This window comes from Athene cunicularia (genome assembly GCF_003259725.1).
Source record: "Athene cunicularia isolate RWA chromosome 8 unlocalized genomic scaffold, athCun1 chr8_part1, whole genome shotgun sequence".
Lineage (NCBI taxonomy): Eukaryota > Metazoa > Chordata > Aves > Strigiformes > Strigidae > Athene > Athene cunicularia.
This window is the reverse complement of record NW_020799109.1, coordinates 11,524,095-11,536,096: the sequence shown is the minus strand read 5'-3', so window position 1 is coordinate 11,536,096 and position 12,002 is coordinate 11,524,095. Positions and strand designations below refer to the sequence as shown.

Here is a 12,002-nt window from a genome sequence, read left to right as displayed (position 1 = left end):
TGGGACCAAGGCAGCATGGGCAGCACAAGCTTCCTGCACACAGCACTGCCAGCACATCGCACTGCTTCCTAAGTTTTCTTCCCCCCAACTCCTCTATTGTGCTCTTTCTTCTAGTACCACCTCTATGTGCCTCACATCACTACTAACACCTGGTCCAGAGCAATCTCTGAGCACAAGACCCCTCAGCCTGGCACCCCAAAGATGGGAAGCACCTTGGCCAAACAAACAGGAAAAAGGTGATGACAACATGGAATGGACAGCTCAAAAAGTTAGTCTTCAGCTCTGGCATCCTCCTGAGAGTCTTGCACACACCCAATCATCCACTCCTCAGGATAGGCGCTGGACAAGGCACATGAGAATACGCTGGAGGGAAAATACCAGGGATGACCTCAAGATGGCCCAGTAGGTCTTTGCCAGCCAGGAGCTTCAGGAGGAAAGCGACTGAACCCATCCAGGAAAATGGCTCCCAACAGGAAACAAACATGCAAACAAAATAAAATGCTTTCAAGAAAGCTACCGACTCACACAAGGCTTGAATAGAACAAGTCAAAGGGGAAGGATGCCGCTCCCAAGCTGGCAATACTTTTCAAGCAGAGCTCTCTAAGCAGAGAAGCCATGAGAGCACCACTCCCAGTCAAGCCACCGGGAGGGCAGCACTGGTGCCAACACACAACTGCTTTGCTTCAGCTCAGAAGAACTGGAATCCAAAGGGAGACAGCTAACATTTTAGCCCCACCACGAAACACTACATCTGTCTAATGCTAGAAAAATTAAGCTTTTTGAAGTAATAAAGAAAATTCACACTTTGTGAAGCTAATCCTATTTTCCACACATGCTGTAGACAAGAAAACTCAGATGGCAAACAGCCCTTCAGTGGTTTATCCTCTGTAGTCCCCAAGCCAACCAGCTTTTCAGTTCCCCAGGGCACAGGATAACCATGGTGTTGAGTTGCTATTAGAGGGCTGTCTCATACAGAGGCCAGGGTGTGCTTTTTACCAAATATCAATTGTAGACCCACTGATTCTGAAGCCGTTTTGCCTGAATTCATTACAACACTGGACATGGAATTCACCTTAGCAATTTCTGTTGCAGAGGGAATTATGGTTCCTTACTGTATGAGCAGATGACACTGAGACCAGCAGCTTGTTCAGTTCAGCATGACTGTTTCCAAACACAGCTTGAGTTGAGTTACCCAGGGATGTAAAATCCACCTTCTCCATTCATTACCCCATCCCAACAGTTCAGTGCTAGAAATAAAATACTTGATGCAATGCCTGTCTCATTCCCCCCTACACTCTAAATTTATTCTAAGCTGCTCCATCATCTTTCATGCTGCTTCCAACTTTTTTGGTCCCAATTCCAAGGCAGCAGTGTCTGTGCTCCCCAGAGTGAGTCTGGTATCACAGCTCAATAAATCTGTGGCCACTACAGCCCAGACTATGACAAATGTCTTTGCTATGACACGCCAGAAAAGTAGCAGACCTGAAGGTGATAGTCTATTGCATGATGATCCCTATGCAAAGATTCTACGTCCAAAGCTTAACCCAAAGGCATTCCCAGAGTCACACATCTCGGACAACATAACTTGCAGAAGCTCATGCAACCAACAGTTTTCAAACAAAGGCAAGAACAGGAAACAGCCAGGGTAATCACTGCAAAAGGATAACAAAAGTCAAGTGTACTATGTTCATTTTAAATAAGAGTGTACAGAGGGGGAATTTTAAAAACCAAAATTTGTTTTGCAAATAAAGTGATATCATTTCCTTTAAAAATAAAAAGCTGGATTGCAGGGTCACAGAAGTGAATGGGGTCAGTGCTACTCCCTGTAAGTGCTAGAGAAGAGCATGCTCACAAGGCTGCCTTGCTTAGCTGCAGCAAAGCACTTTAGGATGTAATTACATGAACAACTCCATCAGCAAAGCTGACTCAAAAGGTTTCTGACCCTGGATACTCAGTCCCGTCCCTGCACTGTAGTTCATACCACCCTCTTCCTTCAGCCAGTGTAACCATGTGAAGAGATACATGATAGGTTTGGTCAGCAAAATGATCCCCACTAAAATCAACAACAAGATAATCCAAAGATCTTAGCTAGAAAGGAAACGGTTTATTATTTTTAAACATAGATTACTACGTTAACTTTCCCTTTTTCAGCTCTTTCTTTGTTACTCTCAAAGCCACCCTCTGAACATACCTCCTGTCCTGGTGCCACCCAACCAGCCCAACCTACAACTTCTCCTGCGCCTCTCCTCACAGCTACCCAAGTGGCTCCACTCACTCCATTTAGTGGCTGTCTGCAATTTCTCCCCCAAGCAAAGACTACCAACCCCCTCTCAGTCCTGTGATAAAGAACAGCATGCACAAGGGTCACTAACACCATCAATCCTTTTTCATTCATGACCTAAGGCTGATCTCAAACCAGGTCTCCAGGACAGAAGGCTGGAAAGACCAACCCATTACCAGACTCAGAGCTGGTCCGGGAAGGCAAGCATCCTCCCAGCTTGCATAACTTGCAAAGAAAGAATTAAAACAGTAAGATAAAATTAAGCAATGGTATAATTTACTGCTCAGAATTTACTAATATGCAACCTAGGAAGAACACCAAGGGCTATAAACATTTCAAGACACTTCACTGTGTTTTATCACTATATTAGACAGTACTTGCCTTTTAACACTTATTTAAGAAAATAAAAAACTTCTAAGCAGTAGTTTCCTGCAAAGACATAAATTAGTATGTTCTGATCAGCCACAGTAAGTGCAGTACAAGCATCTTCAGGTCAGAGATATACAGACCAAAGCCTACATTCATTTTTACCTATGTTCAGTGCATGTGTAGAATGATCCAAAACTGAAAGGAGAAGGATTAACTGATGCTCTCGACATTAAGGTGCAGGTCTGAGATGCAGCACATGTGGCTTCAGCTCTTTTCTCTGCCTCTGCCTGCCTGCATAACCATAGGCATATCACTTAACCTCACTGTATCTCAGCTCTGTAGCTATGAACACACAGCAAAAACCTTCTTCAGTTGCCAAGATTAATTCACATTGTGCTTAAGAGCCGACAAACCGGTTCCATACACGGAGGGAGGCAATTTGACATTTCAGAGGAGCTAAACCACACTAAAGAGCTTACATTACAAGGGCTCAACCCTTGCAGACACCAAGTACCCTCTTTTCCACTAAAACTGTCTCCTGCAGTCAGCGGCTCCCTCAGCCCTTCAGAGGCACGTTACCCTCACCACCCAACACCACATCAATGCAAGTTGCTTAATGAGTAGTGGCAGTTCCATCCTAGGTGCAGGATAAGGTCCAAGCACTAAAAGCAGACTATGCCAGGTATCTGAATCCATCCCTGGAGCTGTTAAACTTGGAGGATAGCTCCTTGCAACAGGCTAAAGGAATCCTCCCGCTGAGCACTCGCAGGCCTGAGGACCGTGTGCCTAACGAGGCTGTATCCCCACTCATATTTTAGCTTGGCAGGTCTGGTGCTCCTTTCATCTTTTGCTTCAGGTAGCTCTCTTTAATTAATAACATTTCTGTGTCGACACAGGGAACTTTCCACCCAGAATGAATGGCCCTCTCTCATTAGAACCACGACTTGTCATGATGTATTCAAGAGCAGGAGTGTGATTCATTCCCTTGTCTGGGAACGAGGGGTGTTGCTGGGGGGTGCGGGGGGAGAAGAGTCTCTGTAATGAGTGACTGATATTTGCTGAAGTTGATATGCGACTCTGTCGGCTTGAACTGCCTTGTCAGGACAAGCCTTCAGAAAGGTGATGTTCCTACTCAAGAGGTTTTCCTCATTAAAGAAATTGCATCTTAACAAGAGGGAAGGGGAGGGGTGGCAGGAGAGCTGCTGTTTCCCTGACTCCAGCCTGGTTCACACACACCGAGTGCTGAAAGCTGGCTGATCCAAGCACAGCCAACAGAGGATCAGTGCTCCATTTCTGAGCCCTCTTGTGCAATGGGCTCTCTCCAACAGCAACCTAGTCCCTTCAACAGGGACTATCCTTCTGATGGTGCACCACAGCCATGACAGAGCCTTTGGTGGCATGGCCAAGGACCTCAACTCATGCTGAACCTCCATGAGCCCTTCCCAGATGCTTGATGTCCTCTTCTGGGCAGCCCACTCCCTGTGACTAGTGCTCCCTTTTGTCAGAGGGAAGCCAGACAAACAGCTCTGTGATCTTCCAGGGAAGCTCCAATGTTCAAGAGAAATCAAGTCTGTAGCCACAAAGTGCCTCATTCCCTGAAGAATTCTGAGCTGAGCAGAGGCTTCACAGGTCCTTTAGCAGCTGAGTTTCCATTTGAATCCTGCAGATTCAGATACTGCCACACACCATCAGCAGAGAGCAGTACCCTGACAATCCTATACCTCTGGTGCTTCTGAGCTAGGAATGCTACACATATTGCAACTCCTGGCTTTGACAGGACCATCTCCCCACCTTGTCCTCACATCCACCATTGACAGGCTTGTAGATTCCTCCTGCCATCCAGCTTTCTCATCACACTGTGCCTCCCAGTGCCCTGGCACCTACTGGAAGCACTCACAATAGACAAGCCTGTCCAGAAGTTACCATGTCTCTGCTCTTCAACAGCACATGCAGACAGAAGCCAAACTAAATTGGTGGAGAAGCCAGGAACAAGGCTGCGTGGTGTCCCACCAACAGATGAGCTAAGGACAATGGAGGACAGTAACTCCAAACCACACAAGACACTGGGTAAGAGAACTGCAGCTTGTTTCACAGGCAGCTGCGCAAGCAGCTGTCATTATTAAGGAAGCTGAGAAAAGAAGCAGCAGAGTTAGGAACGATCCTGCCCCAAATCGCTGCTCCCTAAGTCAGGAAGTGCTGCACTCACCTGATTGTCCTGAATTAGTCTGGAACTCAGTGGGGTTTCTACCACGCAATGCCTCCAGCATCACACTCCTCCAAGTGTGGACAAGCAGCAGTGCCTCCCCTCCCACAGTCCCAGTGCTTTCTATGCCCAATGTGTGATTTCAACACAGTATCAAAGGGCACCAGCTACACCACAAGTCTTGTAGGGAAGCATGGGGTGATTCCCTGGAATATCTCTTAGATGTTCCACATCTCTGAGGCTCTATCTCCCTGCCTGAGCAGTCTTGTTTCAGCTCTCTGCCTTCCCTCTTTAAAAAGAGATGCTCAGTTCTGCTTTGCTAAACCCTATTTGGCAATGTGTCTAAACACACGCAAACTTAATTAGTTCAGGAGGGAGACTCGGCATTTGTGGTGACGGATAAAAGTAATGGGAAATGAGACAAGTCAGAGCTGGCAGGGAGTCCTCACTCAAGCCTCATTCACTGGCACAGCACTAATCAGATGTGATGCTACACGCTGCGGCACCCAATCGGCGACGGAGGCGTGATGTGCTACTCACCAAGCAGCTGCAGCCAGACTCCCGCTATCCATGTGGTTGGAAACACAAAATGTATTTTCTGCTTTGCCCTGGAGATGCTTCAGGATTGAATTCTGAAGTTAATGGTTTAAAAAAAATTTTTAAAAGAAGAGGGAGAAATGAACCACTTGCTGCAACCTCATGGCCAGGAGTGGAGTCTTCTGTTCCAGCTGACTAGTGAGGCACAATCCATGCGAGAGACCAATGCAAATGGCAAACTGAGGATCTCTGCTCCAGAACTGCAAGTCCTGCTGAATCAGCTCACCCACAACCCCTATGGCTCACCAGAAATGGGGCTCATCTTTACTTCTATTTGCCCACTGTAGAGCTCTGAAGAAAAAAACAAACAAAACAAAAAATCCAGAAGGTTGCCCACTCCACACAGACACCAAGTTAGGATGTCGTTATCTGGGAACCTTGTTATCCCCACTGTGAAAGAGATGGAAAGATGGACTTTGAGCAAAGATAACTCTGTTTCTCACAACCATCACCAAAAGCTGTAAACTGGACTCTCAGAAGAGCAATATAGGAGTAAAAAACTGAGGAAAGAGAACAGATGAAAAATAGAAGTTTAGCACATTCCTGCAGTTATCTTTGTGCTAGTCTCTAATAAAAGTTTAAACATGATATATAAAGAAAAATAAGCCTCAATCTTAATTTAAACCAGTAACACAGGAATTGGCAACATATACCAGCTCTGGACACCACCCCAGAAGAGAGCCAGATTTTGACTCAAAAGCTCACATACCACACTCCTGTTTGGAGCATGGCAAATCTCTCATCTCCACTAGCACTTGTACTACTGCTTCAATCCTCATATCTCATGTCTCACTAATCACACCAAGAAGAGGCAAGGAGCTGCCACTGTACAAAGACCACTCTGCAGGGAAGAACTGGTGCTGATTGCTCCGAGGCTGTGTGCAGTTTATTTAGGCTTCTGACTTGGGGAAACCAATGTCATGCTGAAAACCAAGTAACACTACTAACGAGTTGTGGATGTCAGTTTAGCATTGGATGTGTCAAGCCCATGCTTTACCTGTGTGATAACAACAGGAGTCTTTATGCAGCACTATGTAGAAATGAAAAGCTGAAGCGATATTATAGGAATCCAAGTGAATTCAGTACAATATGACACTCATCTGAAAACACCTTACTGATTAGATTCATCTAATTCTTAGACATTTAACTCAATTTTTTTAAAATAACATTTTTAGGTTGGTGGCCTAGCTATTTTCATAACAAAACACACACATACACTGACACTTGCAGATCCCAGTGCCGGTCCCCCACCGTCATCCAGCTGATGAAGACGACCTTAACAATAAGAACACCAATGAAGCATGCCAGACATGGCTTGTACTCTCTGGAAGACTATTGTGTGGTTCGCATCCAGTTAGTGTGCTAAGATGACAGAGAGAAAGCCTTGCATGTGGAAGTCACGTAAGGACCACTGCTTGATTTGGCTGTACAGAGTTCCATGGTTGTGCTCAGGAATACCCATCCCTTTGAAAAGTGTATTGGATAAAAGATAAAACATCACAAAGCTCCAGTTTAAACCTTTCTTGGGGTTCTGAAATGATTCATTTGCTATAGGGAATATCCTAGGCAGTGATATTGCACTATACCCAGCACCTACCCGTCTTCTTAAGCCACCCTCCACTACCAATTATTCATGGCAAACAACAATTTTCCTACGAAAAAAAGACTAGGGACAGTCAGAGGCTTGTAAGGACAAAGACATACACACTACAAGCAAGCATGGAGCAATAAAGCCCAGAAAAATCTCCCTCCCCTTCCATACTCACATCACTTTCAAATCCCAGTCTCCACAGGTCACAAAAATCGACTTGACGCTGGGATCTAAGAGGCCTTCCTTTGCCATCCACTCGTCAACCCTCTGAAAGGAAGGCAAGAAAAGGGGATGAGTTTTGCAGAGACAGGCCGAGCCACAACAGTTAAACTCAGATAAGCTGCTTGCAATCAAGAGAGAAGAAAATTGTGATCTTATCCACCCTCTCCCTCTCTCTCGTCTCTCTTTGCTTGCCATCTCAACAACAGCACGTTTGGACCTTTGAAGATTTCTGATAGGAGACATCAGGCAACCAGAGCAGAGATGATCTTATCAGACACCACAGCAGCTCTGCTTGTGGAGGGATGGAAGTTATGCTGCTTTAACGGGACGATATAACCACACTCTTACCTGGCATTCCTCCTCCACTTTTCTTCTCCCCGTACCAAATCAGCTCATTGTGAGTGTAACTTCTAACCCCTCCAGTGAGGGGAAAACATGGGCATCCCAGGACAGTATCTCTCACCTACAACATTTCTCACATGTTCCAACTCATACAGCTCCAAAGGGGTACAGAAGAGGGGGAGAAATGGAAGGGCTGGGCACACACAGGCACTGTGTGGCAGTAACAAGAAAAGCCACATGTCCCCTTCCCCTTTAGGCTGTGTCTCTTTCCTCCTTACAGTTCTGGGGAGGTGCTTGTTCAGGGTACAGTGTGGATTTAAAGTGAATCCCCTATTCCTGATCAACTTCTCATAGGGCCAGATGTTCTGGATCCACTTCAGAAATGGGCCGTGTTAATCTGGAGGATGCACATTTGCTTTGGAGACAAGCCAGGAGGAACTAACCTCAAGTAAAACCCCTGCATAGATACTTATTCCAGGTAGAACTAGCAAATGATGTGCCCAAAATCTTCTAGTGGCAGGTGACAGGCAAGCAGCAGCTATATGCAGCCTCACTAGCAGCATTTTCACTGCTTCAGCAAGAGAAATCTCTCCCATTTTTCCTCGCTTGACACCTTCCGCTCCTGAGTAAACTAGCATGCACCAGAAGCTGCCTGATCCAAATCTCATTTTAATCTAGAAACATGATGCTGTATGAACACATTTTCAGTCCAAAAAAAGTCTACAGAAATGTTTCCACACTCTAAGAAGTTCCTGTAGGAACAGAATGAACCATTTTCTGTAATACTCCAGTGGCGATGTACATTCACCCATTCAGGCAAAGAGGGCTCTCTTTCCTGGGGAAGCGGCACAGGCATCCGTATGCTTACAAACACACACCACCACTACCTGCTCTCTGGAGAGCACCAAGGAGAGCTGGGGGTTTGCATGGATGCAAGATGTCACCTTCACAGAGCACCATCTTCAGCCTTGTGTCACTGCTTCAGCCTTTCCCGCAGAGGATGGTGCTTCTTTCTGCAACTGACTGCACAACAGCCCCCTGAGGTAAAGCTTCCCCCAAAGCAGCATCCAGCCTCTCAGCCACACTTCTGCCTCCCTTGGGCTGCCAGGATATTCCAGCCAGCCCCGGACAAGGCTCCCCAGTGCAAGGGACAGCAGCGGTAAGCCTTCTAAACTCCCTGATGTGAGCACCCATGAAGTGCTGTCTCCATGAAGGATTTTAAAGCCTTTAATTTGATTTCCTCAGATAAGCAATTGTTGCTATTATTCTGATTAGGAACAATTAGGTAACACAGCAGTGGAAATCCTGACAGACACAATGCATCGAACACCAACCTGCAGCCCAAGCAGGCTGTGCTCGAGGAGGTTTCCTCCACTATTTGACTACCAACAAAAGCTATTGATGGAGAAATACTTCCGAGCTAATTAAGCCCTAAATGCTGTAGAAATTCAACATTAAGCAGATGGCATTATTAGGGCTATATCTGCATTCGCATATCCTCTAGATTAGATTTCAGAAGCATTTTCTTTCTATACTACATGTATTATTAAGCATTTAAATAGGTAGAAAAAATTAATTTAATAAAGTGAAAGAAAACGAAGGCAGAAGTTCCCAAAGCAGTAGTCTCCAGCAATGTCTTGGTGCTTTAAAACTGGCTCAAGCAAGAATCGCCTTTTCTCCTATCTACTGGCAGGAGTTTGGATATCTTGTCAGCACCCTTGACATGAACAGCTGGAGATGACAGATCAATGGTTCAATACTCTCAGCAGTGTGTCACCAACGTGACAGCAAATGTTATTCTAATGAAGCTGTAATCATAGTCAAATTACGCGGTTCGATTCTCAGCAAGGGGAGGGTGCAGGGAAAGAGATGAAGAGCGGACAACAGGACCAGAGGTCAGAGTTCAGGAACTAAAGGTTACTCTGCTTACCTCAAGCACTTGCTGGAGGCTTGGCTGCCCATCCACCATGCCTTGAATAATCCCAGTCAGCTGAAACGAGAGACAAACAGAAAGCAGGTATCAGAGGAGCACTCAAAAGATCATTAGAGAGGTCTCTTCTCCTGTCCATCTTGCTGCAACCAAAACATGCTCCTGTGACCCACATGGACCTTGCTGAGGAGCCAGACACAGCAGAGTGACCCTGGCAGCTCCCCAGCCACAGGCAAGGGCACAGCTTCATCCCACACACAGAAATGTAGGAGGGGTCCTACCCACACCATAAACCAGCAAACTCAGCAGGGCAGGATCCACCTGGGGAGCAGTGGTGCCCTCTACTTCATGTACCAGCAAGATTCCTGAAATGCTCTTTCTCAACATGCATTTCACCAGTTGTGATGTTGCCTTGAATTCCACAAGCAGCATTAACTACTGGGGTCTCTGTTCATTCTCCTGCTATCGTGGTGACACGAAAAATTGCAGAGTGTTAGATGAACAGAACAGACCACTATTGGTGAGAACCAGAGCGGACCCAGTCATCCTTCCCCATGCCGGGCAGCCAGCACGTGTGCTTTCCCACACTCCACTGCAGCATCCCTCTGTATAACAACTGAATGAAATCTGAAGAAAACCATTTTCTTCCAGAACCCTGCTCTACTCTGTTTTTCAGGAGATTCCTTAGGAACTGGTCCTGTCAACAGAGAGTCCTACTGACTGTACCCGGACTGCTTGGCTGTTTAAAGCTAGACACACACATAAAAAGATGCAGTCTCATGGGCCTCTGCCTGTGTCTGCCCAGGATAGCTTGAGGCACATGGAAAATAGATAATTTTTCTGTCTGCCTTCCAACTGACAAAACTGTCTTTTAACATATTGAATATTGGAGGTCAGTAGCTTGCCATCAATGCACCCAAGTAATTAAAAAAATCATTATTAAAACAAGTGCACACTACAGGATTTCACTTCATATGGCACTCTCCTGAAGCTACACATCTCACACGTTTTCATAAAATAAAGGTCAAACACAGCCTAGGAGCATGCCCTGCTGCCTGCACACACATCCGTGCCTCCAGAAGCTGTTGAAAGGTGCTGACAGCACCCCCCTCCCTCCTCAGGAATAACTCTTACATGCAGACCAGCTCAAACTACTTGTAAAACATAAGTCCTCTCACAAACCACAGGGCTCTCCTTTATTAAATGTGTGGCAACTGAAAGAAGCTCAATGTTTCTACCTTTACGTTTCTTTGGCTGCTTGGCTTAGAAAAAAAAAAAAAAAAAAAAAAGAGATTAAACTCCAATTAAACTGTAATTACATTTAATGAATACCAAATACCTGACTCACTGAATAAGCTGTAAGGGAAAAGATTATTTTCGCATAGTGACTTCCATGGAATGGTAATATATACCTTTTAGGGAAAGTATTTTAATTTTAAGAATGCAGAGTTCCTCTAGGTGGGTTTCTCAAGTTCATCAAGCCATTATGAGGTGGAATTTTAAGGAAGTGGAGGGACGTAGATACTCTTTTATATTCCAGAAACTGTTTTTATATTAATCTGTATTTTAATTGGGTAACAGCTGCTACCTACAGACTTCCCATACTATAAGAAGCAAATAGATTTGAGAGATTAATGCACAGCTCTTTAGAGCAGTTTTTAAAGCTCACTGGCTTGGTTTTTGATTTTCCTGCCATCCTCTTCTCCATGCATACCCCTGGCAGAGGTGGACAGCTCACCTACTGCAAAGTGCTGGCTCTACCTCTCAGAGGGCAGCACAAATCAAACCTCTAGGAGTGGCTGAAAGATGAGCTTTGGGAAAGGATCATAGAATCATACAGTAGCTTGGGCTGGAAGGAACTTTTAAAGGTCATCTAGTCCAACCCCAAAGTAGACTGGAGCGATGGGCTGAGGCCAACTGTAGGAGTTTCAATAAGGCCAAATGCCGAGGGCTGCCCTTGGACCACAACAACCCACAGCAGCGCTACAGGCTTGGGGAGGAGTGGCTGGAGAGCTGCCAGTCAGAGGGGGACCTGGGGGTGCTGACTGACAGCTGGCTGAACAGGAGCCAGCAGTGTGCTCAGGGGGCCAAGAAGGCCAATGGCATCCTGGCTTGTGTCAGCAATAGCGTGGCCAGCAGGGACAGGGAAGGGATCTTGGCCCTGTACTTGGTGCTGGTGAGGCCACACCTTGATTCCTGTGTTCAGTTTTGGGCCCCTCACTACAAAAAGGACATTGAATGACTCGAGCGTGTCCAGAGAAGGGCAACGGAGCTGGTGCAGGGTCTGGAACACATGTCCTATGAGGAGTGGCTGAGGGAACTGGGATTGTTTAGTCTGGAGAAGAGGAGGCTGAGGGGAGACCTTACCACCCTCTACAGCTACCTGAAAGGAGGGTGCAGAGAGCTGGGGATGAGCCTCTTTAGCCTAGGAGAAAGCGACAGGACAAGAGGGAATGGCCTCAAGTTG

The 12,002-nt window shown here is 46.1% G+C and overlaps 1 protein-coding gene across 1 annotated transcript in view; it reads right to left on the bottom strand.

The window, feature by feature from the left end:
- ERI3 (ERI1 exoribonuclease family member 3) overlaps positions 1–12,002 on the bottom strand; it is a 124,091-nt gene that overhangs the window by 92,361 nt on the left and 19,728 nt on the right. The window contains exons 3-4 of the mRNA XM_026853750.1: positions 9,536–9,595; positions 7,217–7,308 (exon numbers count right to left, since the gene is read on the bottom strand). Coding sequence (XP_026709551.1) covers positions 7,217–7,308; positions 9,536–9,595 — 152 coding nt within the window. The remainder of the gene's footprint in view (positions 1–7,216; positions 7,309–9,535; positions 9,596–12,002) is intronic.